General features: G+C 38.0%; 1 protein-coding gene across 4 annotated transcripts in view; it reads left to right on the forward strand.

The window, feature by feature from the left end:
* Positions 1-3,734: 3,734 nt before the first annotated feature.
* si:dkey-225n22.4 (collagen alpha-1(XXI) chain) overlaps positions 3,735-12,953 on the forward strand; it is a 50,328-nt gene continuing 41,109 nt past the window's right edge. Inside the window, exons 1-4 of one of the 4 annotated variants that reach the window (XM_046848478.1) lie at positions 3,735-3,975; positions 11,430-11,607; positions 11,901-12,019; positions 12,253-12,813. In XM_046848478.1, the coding sequence (XP_046704434.1) occupies positions 11,941-12,019; positions 12,253-12,813 (640 nt within the window). In that variant the 5' untranslated portion in view covers positions 3,735-3,975; positions 11,430-11,607; positions 11,901-11,940. Of the gene's footprint in view, positions 3,976-10,428; positions 10,473-11,429; positions 11,608-11,900; positions 12,020-12,252; positions 12,814-12,953 lie in introns of those variants that run through there. The other 3 variants (XM_046848479.1, XM_046848480.1, XM_046848477.1) reach the window with 3 other exon arrangements.

The raw sequence follows: 12,953 nt of genomic DNA on the forward strand, positions 1-12,953 counted from the left end.
GTCTGCCCACATAAGCACATTTTTAAGGCATTACAAACTGATCAGCCGTAACAGAAGATACTTTAAATCCTGTACGTAGTGAGGTAGGGCCTCCAGGGATCGGATTTGTTTGTCCAGGATATCTCAGAAATGCTCAGATTGACATCTGGGGATTTTGTAAGTCAAATTAACACACTTTGTCATATTCCTCAATCCACAGTCTCCTTCTGAAAGGAAATACTTTTAGTGAATACTGCTGGCATGAAGGCATGTTCTTGGTCTGCAGACATATTTAGGCAGGTAGTAGGTAAAAAAAAGTATGCCAAAGTAACATACATGAATGCAGGGCACAAGATTATGCAGCAGAAAACTGGGCATAATATTTGTGCATCTTGGTACAGTGTCTCTGATGAATTGCATTTTGTGAATAGTCCTGAATGTGCTATTGTTCTTTCATGTTGTGTGAACAGGCAAAATACGCAATGATTTCTTTTTAATTATTTCTTTTAAACACTTAAATATTTCCTTAATGTGCAAGTCAACAGACTCTTAACTTTGAAGTTAAGCAGTTGTGCCCCAAATGACCTGCTACTTGGTAGGGGTTTATAAAAGTAAGTTGTTCACTACATACAAAATGCTTGTGGTGCTAAGGAAAGGCCAAAGGCTCAAACTTTAATCTGGAATACCTGCCTGTCAATTTCAAAGCCTATACCTCTGGTAGAAAACAAGGGTTTGTTGTGACAAAGATGCTGGCCTGCATAATTCAGAACTCAATAGTTTGTGAAAATATCTGTATGTTCTCTGGACCTTTTATGAACTTACCATAATAATACAAATTGATTATTACCTAATATAGATTTTTCCAAAAATACAAACATGTACATGCAGTTTGGTTTACATATTATTGTAGTAAAATATTGTATGTCTGGGTGGTGTGTATACAATACATATCGAGTGAAAAACAATTTCTCTATGAACTGCCTATATAAGGAAAAATATTTTAGTAAAGACCATTAAAGCCCACAGTGCATCCATTGTTAGAAAATGATCACATACAAATCTGGCAGAAAGAAACAATAAGGAAACAGTAAAAATCCTACATCAGACACACCAAATGCTTAATTCCTACAGAATGCAGACACCAGATTGATGCCTGGACCTAAAAACAGTAAAAAGCAGCCCAATTTGTAGTTAACCTCCTACTTCAGAACCTGGACTAAGGAGTCAAATTTGATTGCACACTGGAGAGAAGCCAGTGAACATAAAAAAATTCACATGTACCTGTAGAGGGCAGTATAAAGTCACAACAACTTTTTACTGTGGGTACGATGACTCAGGACTCAGTATTAATTTTAAAACTGTAATTAATACAATATAATTGTATTCTATTATTATATAAAAGTGTTAGCCTTGTTCATTGTTGTGTTCATTAGACATTGGTCCAAGGTGTACTCCCACCATTTGAAAGTATATATGTAGGTCCACTGCAACTTAAGCAGTGTGAAGTGAAAGCAAGATCAACAATACATTTTAATTAGTTATTATTATGAGCCATTTTGGCTATAGCAGCAAACAAATAGCAAAAATCACCCACATTACAACTACTACTACTGCTGCTGCTGCTACTACTTTCACAGTACTACTTCTACTAAAGCCTCTTCCACCACCACCTCCTATTGTTATGCGAGAAACAGAGGCGAAAAGCCGAAGTCAAAGCAAACAGAGTTTATTTAGAAAAACACGTATACTCGCAGTAACTGGGAAGTGATCCGGTGGTGCGCGGTGAGAGCGCGGTCCACTAGTCCAGAACTGAATGAGAAGCAGTCTGTGTAATATCCTAGGGAGCGCTTTGGAGAAACGCGACGCTGACCAAACTCACAGGAGAATCGTGGAATGCACAGCCAAACCATAGATAATAACGGACAGGGAGTGAGGGTGAATGGGGGGGGTTTATGTATGGGTTGGTGATGAGCACATGAATGAGAGTCAGGTGTGTGTGATTAGTAAGCCGGCGATGAGCTCCGTGCGGGCGGGGCACGCACGGGAGAAGAACCGGGGAGCTCCCTGACACCTATACTACTACTATCATCATGCTATCATTAATACTACCTTTACCACTACCATTACTACTACTACTACTACTACTACTACTACTACCACTACTACTACTACTACCATTACTACTACTACCATTACTACTACTACTACCATTACTACCACTACCACCAGTACTACTACTACTACTACTACCATTACTACTACTACTACTACTACTACTACTACCATTACTACTACCACTACTACTACTACTACCATTACTACTACTACCATTACTACTACCACTACTACTACTACTACTACTACTACCTTGCTATCATTAATACTACCTCTGCCACTACCATTACTGCTACTACTACTACTACTGCTACTGCTGCTACTACTGCTACTGCTACTACTACTGCCCTTGCTATCATTAATACTACCTCTGCCACTACCATTATTTCTACTACTACTACTACTACTACTACTACTACTACTACTACTACTACCTTGCTATCATTAATACTACCTCCATCACTACCATTACTACTACTACCTTGCTATCATTAATACTACTCCCACCACTACCAGTATTACTACTAATACCCTTGCCATCATTAATACTACCTCCACCACTACCATTATTTTTACTACTACTACTACTGCTACTACTGCTGCTACTACTACTACCTTGCTATCATTAATACTACCTCCATCACTACCATTATTACTACTACTATAACTACCCTTGCTATCATTAATACTACCTCCATCACTACCATTACTACTACTACTACCCATGCCAACATAAATACTACCTCCACCACTACCATTATTACTACTACTGCTACTACTACTACTGCCCTTGCTATCATTAATACTACCTCCACCACTACCATTATTTCTACTACTACTACTACTACTACTACTGCTACTACTACTACTACCTTGCTATCATTAATACTACCCATCACTACCATTACTACTACTACTACTATCATCATGCTATCATTAATACTACCTTCACCACTACCATTACTACTACTACCACCCTTACTAACAGTAATACTACCTCCATCACTACCATTACTACTACTACCCTTGCTATCATTAATACTACCTCCATCACTACCATTACTACTACTACTACCCATGCCAACATAAATACTACCTCCACCACTACCATTATTTCTACTACTACTACTACTACCCTTGCTATCATTAATACTACCTCCAACACCACCATTATTTCTACTACTACTACTCCTACCCTTGCGATCATCAATACTACCTCTACCACTACCAGTATTACTACTAATACCCTTGCCATCATTAATACTACTCCCACCACTACCAGTATTACTACTACAACCACAACCACCATTGCCACCACTACTACCAATGCCATCTTTAATACTATTTATTATTAATGTTGTTGTTGTAGAAGTAGCAACTATAGTTACTAAGAATATTATGCTAGTTAACCATACAGATAATAATAATAATAATAATAATAATAATAATGACAATAATAATAATAATAATAATAATAATAATAATAATAATAATAATAATAATAATAATAATAATAATAATGACAATCATAATAATAATAATAATAATAATGACAACAATAATAATAATAATAATAATAATAATAATCTGCTCAGTGTAAGCCCCACTGTAGCTTTATGCAGTTCCGGGATCATGTATGTGAGATTGTACAGATGTGTGTAACACTGCAGGATGGAGCGTGCGGCCGGTGGCGCGCTGATGACGTTACACTCGGCGGCAGGATAAGAGCGCGCGCAGCAGAGACATGGCCTCCTCCAGCGAGAGCGCGCGGAACTGCAGTGTGTAGAGGAGCAACAGCACTCCAAACTGTAACTCTGGAGCAGAGTCTGCAGTTTCGAAAGTCATAACTATAGCAAGTTCTGGAAGCTCGTTAGCAAGAAGGTAAGTGTGCTTAAAGCTTGCCTGCATACTGCATGCTGTTAAGTATTGGGCTGGAGATGAATAATTAATTAATTGATTGCTTGATTAATTGATTGCAGTTCTAATTGCTAATGGTTTTCTTTAGTTGATTTGTATTAGTTCACAGAGGGACTTTTAAGATTCCCTAATAATTTGCAAATGCAAGATTTTTAAAAAATATTTTTATAATAATACTTATTAATAATAATAATAATAATAATAATAATAATAAAAACTAATGTTTGTAATCATCTCTTGGACAATTAAATGTACGTAATTAAATTGATTTGAATTTAATATTTAAAGTATTGAGTTCAGAATTAATATTTTTATGCTCATACGAGCAGATGATGGTAAATATTGGATAGATATTGACTTGCACCGCCCTCTATGGGTCAATGATATCACTGCTAATTATGCAAAACGTCCCCTTAAAGAGCGGCCCATGTTCTGTAAATGTTAGTATTTTTTTTTTCTATCAATTAATAATCTAATAAACAACCCTTAGGTTTTAAATAAATCTTAATCTATAATGCACCTTTGAATTGTGAAGGTTTTCTATGACCAGGATTAGGAGCCAGTGCAAATAAAGTAATTGGTCTTATCACATATTTCAGTCCAGTTGTGCACCGGTATCAACTGACATGTTTGACTGCACTGTTGAATACAGCATTTTGTAGTACTTAGTTTTAATTGTGTTTTAAGCATTTCTCTGACAAATATTTTTGACCTTCAAATATATTTGACTTTGTTTGTCCCATTCAAAAGAGCAACACTAAAATAGCAGCGTGTCTTTTTCAGTGTGAACAGTATGAGAAAAATGCCTACATAGAGAGGTTTTTGGCCTTCAATTTGGAAGATAAATACAGTTTGCTAGCCACATTCAGTGTTCATAAGAAGGTCAAGTGAAAAGAATGCTTTAAAGGTAAACTACACTACAATATACAGGATGGAATAAACCTATTTAAATAGTATTCTGTGTATTCTGTCAAAGAACTTAAGAAAATATATGGGGGTGTATTTCAGAATGAACAGGCATTTGAAGCCTCTAAACACTACATCCGGTTTATGGTATAGAATTTCTATTTTCATTATGGACATTTCTGTATAACACATTTTATATAGATTTTGTGTTTCATCACTACACTAACATTGTGTTTCACAACTGTATTTCTGTCTATTTTGCTATTTGTTTACTGACTGTAAATCACAAATGTTCATTTCATTTAATAAAAAAAAGCCTTGGATGGTGTAATAGGTGAGAGATATCTGATCTGAGTTGTAGCCTGACTGATCTCTTTTCTCCCTGCTTTCTATCTGAGCTGAAGGAGATAAGGTTCAAAGTTGCAGCCAACTAACGGCTAACAATCTATGTAATTTCACTCGCATTTGAGAATCAAACAAGGGTGGTGGTGAACCTGTTCACCGTATGTATGCAGTCTGGTAAATTAGCCTTAACTGAAGATTGTTTATATGTTGTTGCAGGAGAGTTGCTTGTTATACTCACTGGTCTGCAATGCAAATTTTTTACTCCCATTGAAATGTTTTTTTTTTCTCTTAGTAATATAATGATCCATGTTCATTAAGTGTGTGATTAATTTAATATGAATTAGAAAGAAAGAAGACAAGAAGAAAGAGAATCGTGGGAATTTTCAAGGCACCTTATAATTTGATTCAGTTGTAAATTGCCTATATATGTTGATGCATTTCTGTTTTTATATCCAACCTTATAATTTTTTAATTAGACTTTTTTGTGATTTGTGACATTTCAATCAAATTGTACAAAAATAAACAAAACATCATATACATTTTATAAGGGTCTTGCCATACCATAGCACATCTGGTATAGAGAAATATCAGCCCTCCACAAGTTCTCTCCCAGTGGAGAAGCCCATCCCTGGGTGTGACCAGAAACAAACAAAAAAGGGGCAAGACATTGCACATGCCACATGTGCACCAGCTGTAGACAAAAAGTGCCTCTCGTTCAGTCACTATCACAAGAAAAGGACAAAGCGATTATTAAGTTTATTTGTTATTTGATGAGCGTTGCTGTAGTGAGTCTAATTTCAGCCAGATGTATGTGTTTAAGGAGTACTTCACCCAAAATGGTAGATACTGACATATTATTAGCATGATCTCATTTGTGTAATGTCTAGGACTTGTAAGGACTAAGGACCCCAGTTCTTTAGGACTTGAACTTATTATAGTCACAATTGTGTGGTGGTACAAACAATAAACACCAGATCAAGATTTGTGAAAAAGTTTCTGATCAGTATCCTCACATATATAGAGTAGATTTGCTCAAAATGTGCGGCAATAAATAATAAATAAACATAAGCACACTCATGGTTTGTTCTATTCTCAAGAATATTCCTCTTTTCCTGGCAAAGCCTCAGCAAATACAGGCATCAAATGAGTCAAGCACCTGCCAATCACATTGTGACTGGTTTAGGTAGAGCATTTAATGTTAAAACCTACCGACAAATAGACCTTCATTCTTTATTTAACTCAGCCATTTACAACTTAATCTCCTTAACAAAATGAAGCTTTGACTCTGTGGCAATATTGTGTTGTTGGCCTTGAAAGACATTAAAATTTTCCTATTTCATGCATACATCGATTAGGCATAACATTATTACCTTATAACATTTTGAGCGGTGAAGTGAATAACACTGTTTATCTCTTCATCATGGCACCTGTTAGTGGGTGGGATACATTAGGCAGCTAGTGAACATTTTGTTCTCAAAGTTGATGTGTTAAAAGCAAGAAAAATGGGTAAGCATAAGGATTTAAGTGAGTTGGACAAGGGCCAAATTGTTATGACTTGACGTCTAGGTCAGAGCATCTCCAAAACTGCAGCTCTTGTGGGATGTTCCCGGTCTGCAGTGGTCAGTATCTATTAAAAGTGGTTTAAGGAAGGAACAGTGGTGAACCAGTGACAGGGTCGTGGGTGGCCAGGGCTCATTGATGCATGTGGGGAGCGAATTCTGGTCCATGTGGTCCGTACAACAGATGAGCTCCTGTAGCACAAATTGCTGAAGAAGTTACTGCTTTTAATGCTTGATGAGTCAGAACTGTTTTGGCAGAAAAAGGGGAACCAAAACAACTGGGCAGGTTGTCATAATGTTATGCCTGATCGGTGTATTAAAGTTTAAAAGTTTAATATTTTGGATCATTTCTCTCTCCAGTTTCATTGTGCCCTAGTCATCAAGTATCCCTTAATCAAGTATTCCCAGTGTCACTTCTTGATCACAGGATGTTGATCAAATGTATGATAATTAATATATAACTTCATATACTATATAGTTTATTCATCACACTCATGACTGTTCAGAGTGCATGAAAATTTGCATTAGAAATTATTGGAATTGATATCTACATTAAGTATTAGGTAAAGTGTGCAGAATATTATGTCATAAAATAAATCTAAAAACTTAACATGAATAAATGTGAATTAGCTGCACTGATGTAGATCTTCATGAGCTATTTAGTCCTTCAATTGTGTAACAGATGCATTTCAGAAGCATGCCTTTGAGCTGATGCTGGCTGTGGAGTGAAACTCAGACAAACCTGGGTTATTAAAGGCTCTAGGATGTCAACATATGTTTTATATAAACACCAGATGGTATTGAGTTACATTTTGATAGTCCTTTTTAAATGTTTGATTGAGTTAAGGATTTGTTCATTTAAATCATCTGCTTTACCCCTTTAACATAGGCACCTGCTCATGCACAAGTGTGTACAGCTTTTTTTGAGGTTTGGCACTAAGTGACTCCAGCACTTAAAGGTTGCACCTGCTGTTGATTCAGGAAGAGAACTTGTCTTTGGTTAAAAATAATTATTCAGTTCTTTCAGACTTCAGATCAATTCAGCTGGTATGAATGAAAAACTAGATTTTACAAAACTGGTGAATGATGAGTTTAAAAATATATTTAGTTTTCAGATTTTGGCTATATTACACTTTTACAATGTTCTACATTATACCATTACCTGTAGTAAAACAGGTCACATTTATTAACAGTTAATTTATTTCAATTTAAATTCAAATTATATGCAGCAACCACCTCTTTATTTGTATCAGCCTGAAATATCTGAAATTCAGACCTTTTCCTTTTGGTTTACTTATTTGCTTAGATCTTGGATAACTGTAGCTCAATCTGCTGCATGTTTTCCTGCTAAAAGTTTTTTGATTCACTATTGAAATAGCATGTGTAAGGAATTGCTAGTAGGCATTCCTTGCCTTTGCTTTTTATACCCCCCTCCGGTCATTCATTTTTACTGACAGTTGGTGTAAGCCTGACAGTATTTTGTGAACTATAGTAGTACCAGGTAAGAGCATTTCCAAAAAGATCCTTACAGATCCTCCCCAGTGTAATGAATCATTGGGCCTGTGCATATACTGTAATCAGTTTGGGCAAAGTGGCTTTCAGGTTTAAAACGTGTAACTGTTCAAGTAAAACTAATTGTGCAAAAATGCATTTTAGCAAATTTCACAAACGTAAACTGAACAGAAAAAGCCAAGTAAATGTGAGTAAAGTCGGCATAACATTACTACTTGGATGATGAAAATGTCTCTAGGTTACGTATGTAATCCTAGTTCCCTGTGGGAATGAGGCGCTGCGTCGAACCGCTTTGGGAATGTGCCCGAGTGTTCACGCTCTAAAATAATGTGTGTAAAATGGGACGCTGGCCGTCACCGGTGGGGTGACGTCACGACCAGGAGTATAAAACACATATGAGTAAGGGCAGCGGCAGCTTCTGTAGGGGAGAAGGAAGCACTGCAGGGATGCCAGAGGTGTGGCATAGAGACGCAGCATCTCGTTCCCTCAGGTTGCGTGACTGGAGGAGTAAGGGAGAACCAGCGGGAACAGGGCGACAACCGCAGGAGGAGACCACCGCAGTATTGTCGTATAGACCAACACGTGGTGACCTCTGAGGTCTGAGGGGAAAGTGCTAGAAGCACGGGCAGCATCTCTAGGCAGATGATGTGCCAGCGTAGACGGGGCTCTTCCAACAGACCTTGGGCGGAGCGACCACTCATGCTCGCTCCCCACCCCATGAGGGACGCATCTGTTGTTAGCATTAAGCGACGACCGGGGACTCCCAGCATGGGGCCTAGAGATAGGAACCGGGGATCTGCTGTGTGACCTTGATGGTGTGGAGGGGGTTGCCCCTCTGTGAGAACCCATGGGTCCTGAGCCAATACTAAGGGGTCCCATGTACAGCAGGCCAAGTGGAATCACACTGGATGAAGCTGCCAGAAGCCCTAGCAGTTTCTGGAACTGCTTGACAGTGTAAGGCTGCCCTTCTTTGACCTGATGGCCATAAGGATGGCCACAATGCAGGCAGGGGAAAGCTGCGTGCGCAAAGTAGTCGAATCCCATATGGCACCGAGATAGGTGGAGCACACTCTTTCCGGCATGTGAACCCCAATGGCGTGTGAACCCCAATGCCTTCATGTGGGCGAGAATGACATTTCGATGCCGGCCCGCCGACTGTTATGATTGAGCTAGGATTAACCAATCGTCTGTGTAGTTGAGGATGCGGATGCCCTGAGAACTCAAGCCGCATCCACACATTTTGTGAAGGTATGGGGTGAAAGGGCAAGGCCAAACGGAAGAACTCAGTATTGGTAAGCTTCGGCCCCAAAAGTGAACCTCAGGAACTTCCTGTGAGAAGGTAGGATGGATACATAAAAATACGCATCCTTTAGATCTACCTTGACAAACCAGTCCTCGGCTCTAATTTGAAGCACGACCTGCTTGAGGGTCAGCATCTTGAACCTGAGTCTCATGAGAGAGCGGTTCAGCTGACATGGATCTAAAATGGGATGTCCTTTTTGGGAACTATGACGTACCGGCTGTAGAACCCGGACTCCCATTTTGATGAAGGGACCACCTCGATGGCCTTCTTTCCAGTAGAGTGTTAACTTTACTTAGCGGGAGCGGAGCGAGCGCAAAGAGATGCGAGCACAGTGATCACAGTGGCCCCCTTTAGAACCGACTTCCCATGTTCCTCTCCCAAGCAAGCGACACACAAGCTGTGCGTATAATGGGTATAAGCTGTGCGTATAATTTGCAAATAAATTATTCAAAAATTAGACAATGCGATTTTCGGGATTTTTTTTTTTTCTTATTTTGTCTCTCATAGTTGAAGTGTACCTATGATAAAATAACAGGCCTTTCTCATCTTTTTAAGTGGGAGAACTTGCAATGGTGGCTGACTAAATACTTTTTTGCCCCACTGTAGCTGATTGCATATAAACAAAGATTCTTCAATTTGACCACAAATCACTGCTTGTTTTAATGTCATGTGAAAATTTCAAGACACAGATGCAGGTTTGTTTGTCAGAACAAATTTACAATTGCTGCTATGAAGGTTTTGACAGATAAGAGAGACTGTGTTTATTTCCTGCTGTTTGACTGAGCTTCTTGGATTCATGCAGTGGATTTCATTTTAAAGGGCCAGTGAGAAGAAAGGTAATATGTGAAAACTAAAGCTCGATTTTATACAAATCCATGTACCTGTCTGAAGCTCAGTTTTCAGTAGGAGGTCGATAGACATAGTTAAAATCAAAAGGTTAAAACCACACGATGTTGCCAAGTTAGGTTGCTGTACATGCTTGTGTCCTGTCCAGTTTTCAGTTTGTTGTTGATAAGGTCATGGTCTGTACTAACACAGGCTTCATTCCTTGGTGTCAGAGTAGAGGTGCAAGGCATTTTAACAGTTGTCACACTTTATTTGGCATTAAGCCATAGCATGAATTTTCATGCTGTGAGGAATATCATTAATGCCATTTTAGGTCATGATGTTAACACCTGCATTACTATTTTTCTTTGTTCTAGACAGTCTTATGGAGAATTTTATAGATATGTGAGAGAATGTATTGCTTCCAAGCAGTTTTCTGTGCTCAGCTGTAATGAAGTAATTGTATAAATAAAGTATATTGCTTGTTTGTGGCTGGGGTTATAACTGTTAAACTAGAAAAGCAGTAGGTGAAAGACATACCAGAGTTTGTGGTAAACCAAATATTTACTGCTTCAGTCTTGAAATAAAGAAAGAAAGCAAGAAAGAAAGAATGAATTTCAACATAGTGACAAACCAAAGAAACTTCAAATGATCTAGATTTAACTCAGTGTATGAGAAGGATAAAGGCATGTTACAGAGATGTAAGTTATTTTTAAAAGTTGCTGAACTATGTGAATTATTATTTAGTTGCTGTGCTTGACAAACAAGTTATACTCAAAATATATTTAAAATTAGTGCTGGCAATGTGATTGACTTGTTTTGTTAGTAAATTCATTCTTTCAAGCTATACATCATTGCAAACAGATTTGTGTAGTGTTGTAAATTAGTGTATCGTGATGTAAATAATGCTTGCTTGTAGTCACATCCAGGGTGTGCTTCTGTGCATCTTTCTTGTTTTTTTTTCCCAGAGTTGTATTTTTTAAAGCAGGGTAAAATACTGTAAATACTGTAGTTGCTGAAACAAGAAATTTATTTTCTAATAAAAGAGATTTACCAGGGATGTGATTCTCAATATAATGGATGCCATGATGATTAAATAAAACAACAACAAAAAAGACCATGAGCAGAACTGACAATAAAACACAGGTAAAAAGCAATCGTTTTGATTTAATTTGTGTTTACAAAGTTTTGCAACAAAAAATAAACATAATTAAACAATTGAATTAAGCTAAATAAGTTAAATGGAAAGAAATTTTATTTAATGGGTCTGCCTGTCTTGGTTTAATTTTGCATGCAATACTTCGTCCTGTGAGCTATTCAATGGAAAAACCTACTCGTTGTCTTCTTTCTCTAATGCTACTGTGCCATTTAAGCATAGTTTAAGCATGTTTGGCAGGATATCAGTATTATAATATGTTTTCTATAAATGTTTTTTTCAGGAAAAGTGAAATCTGAAAGTAGTAGGCGTCACTTTTAAAAATGTTAATAATGAGGTTGCTGTTGATGCCAATGCTCTTCACTTTCATAAGTTCTACAGAAAAGGAGGATATTCGAGCAGGTTTGTTTAAATTTAATTATTTGTCTATTTTCCAATATAAACAGAATAATATGCATCTGTAAAAATATGTTTTGACTCTTTTTTCAGTGGTTATTGCCCTCTTCTATTTAGTTCTATACTAATTTGTATTAGTATCTTTAAAAAAAACCATTAGTAACAGTTATTTATTGTCTTTCTAAATGTACCAGTAAAGGTGCAGAGAACTCATCCTCTTTATATCTGATGTTGTTTAGGTTGCAGTACAGCTGCAAATGATCTTGTGTACATCGTTGATGGTTCCTGGAGTGTAGGCTACAAAGATTTTGATATTGCCAAGCGCTGGCTTGTCAACATCACCAGTGGCTTTGATGTAGGCCCCCATTACACCCAGGTGGCTGTAGTGCAGTACAGTGATGCTCCTCGGCTAGAGATCCCTCTTGGCACTCATGAAGGTGCAAAAGAGCTCATCGCAGCTATACAGGCTATTCGATACTTGGGAGGAAACACACAGACAGGACGTGCCATTAAGTTTGCAGTTGATCACGTGTTTGCATCCTCACAGCGCAGTGACACCAGTAGGAATCGCATTGCCGTAGTGGTGACTGATGGAAAATCTCAGGATGATGTGACGGATGCTAGTTTAGAGGCTCGAGCACAAGGAATCACTGTATTCGCAGTGGGGGTGGGCTCTGAGATTACCACCTCAGAGCTAGTTGCTATCGCTAACACACCATCCAGCTTCTATGTGCTGTATGCACAGGACTACACGACCATCGATCGGATCCGAGACTCCATGGAGCAGAAGCTTTGTGAAGGTGAGGCCTGGGAAAAATAGAAAGCTGGTGAAAGCTGGTAAAATGTTATATGATGCCGCTTAGGAAGAGTGAAGGTGTGCTCAGGTCTTTTAACCTTAAACACGGGTAAGAAACTTTTACTTATATTTGGTGATGTTCTC

The sequence above is a fragment of the Silurus meridionalis genome, chromosome 4 (assembly GCF_014805685.1).
Source record: "Silurus meridionalis isolate SWU-2019-XX chromosome 4, ASM1480568v1, whole genome shotgun sequence".
NCBI lineage: Eukaryota > Metazoa > Chordata > Actinopteri > Siluriformes > Siluridae > Silurus > Silurus meridionalis.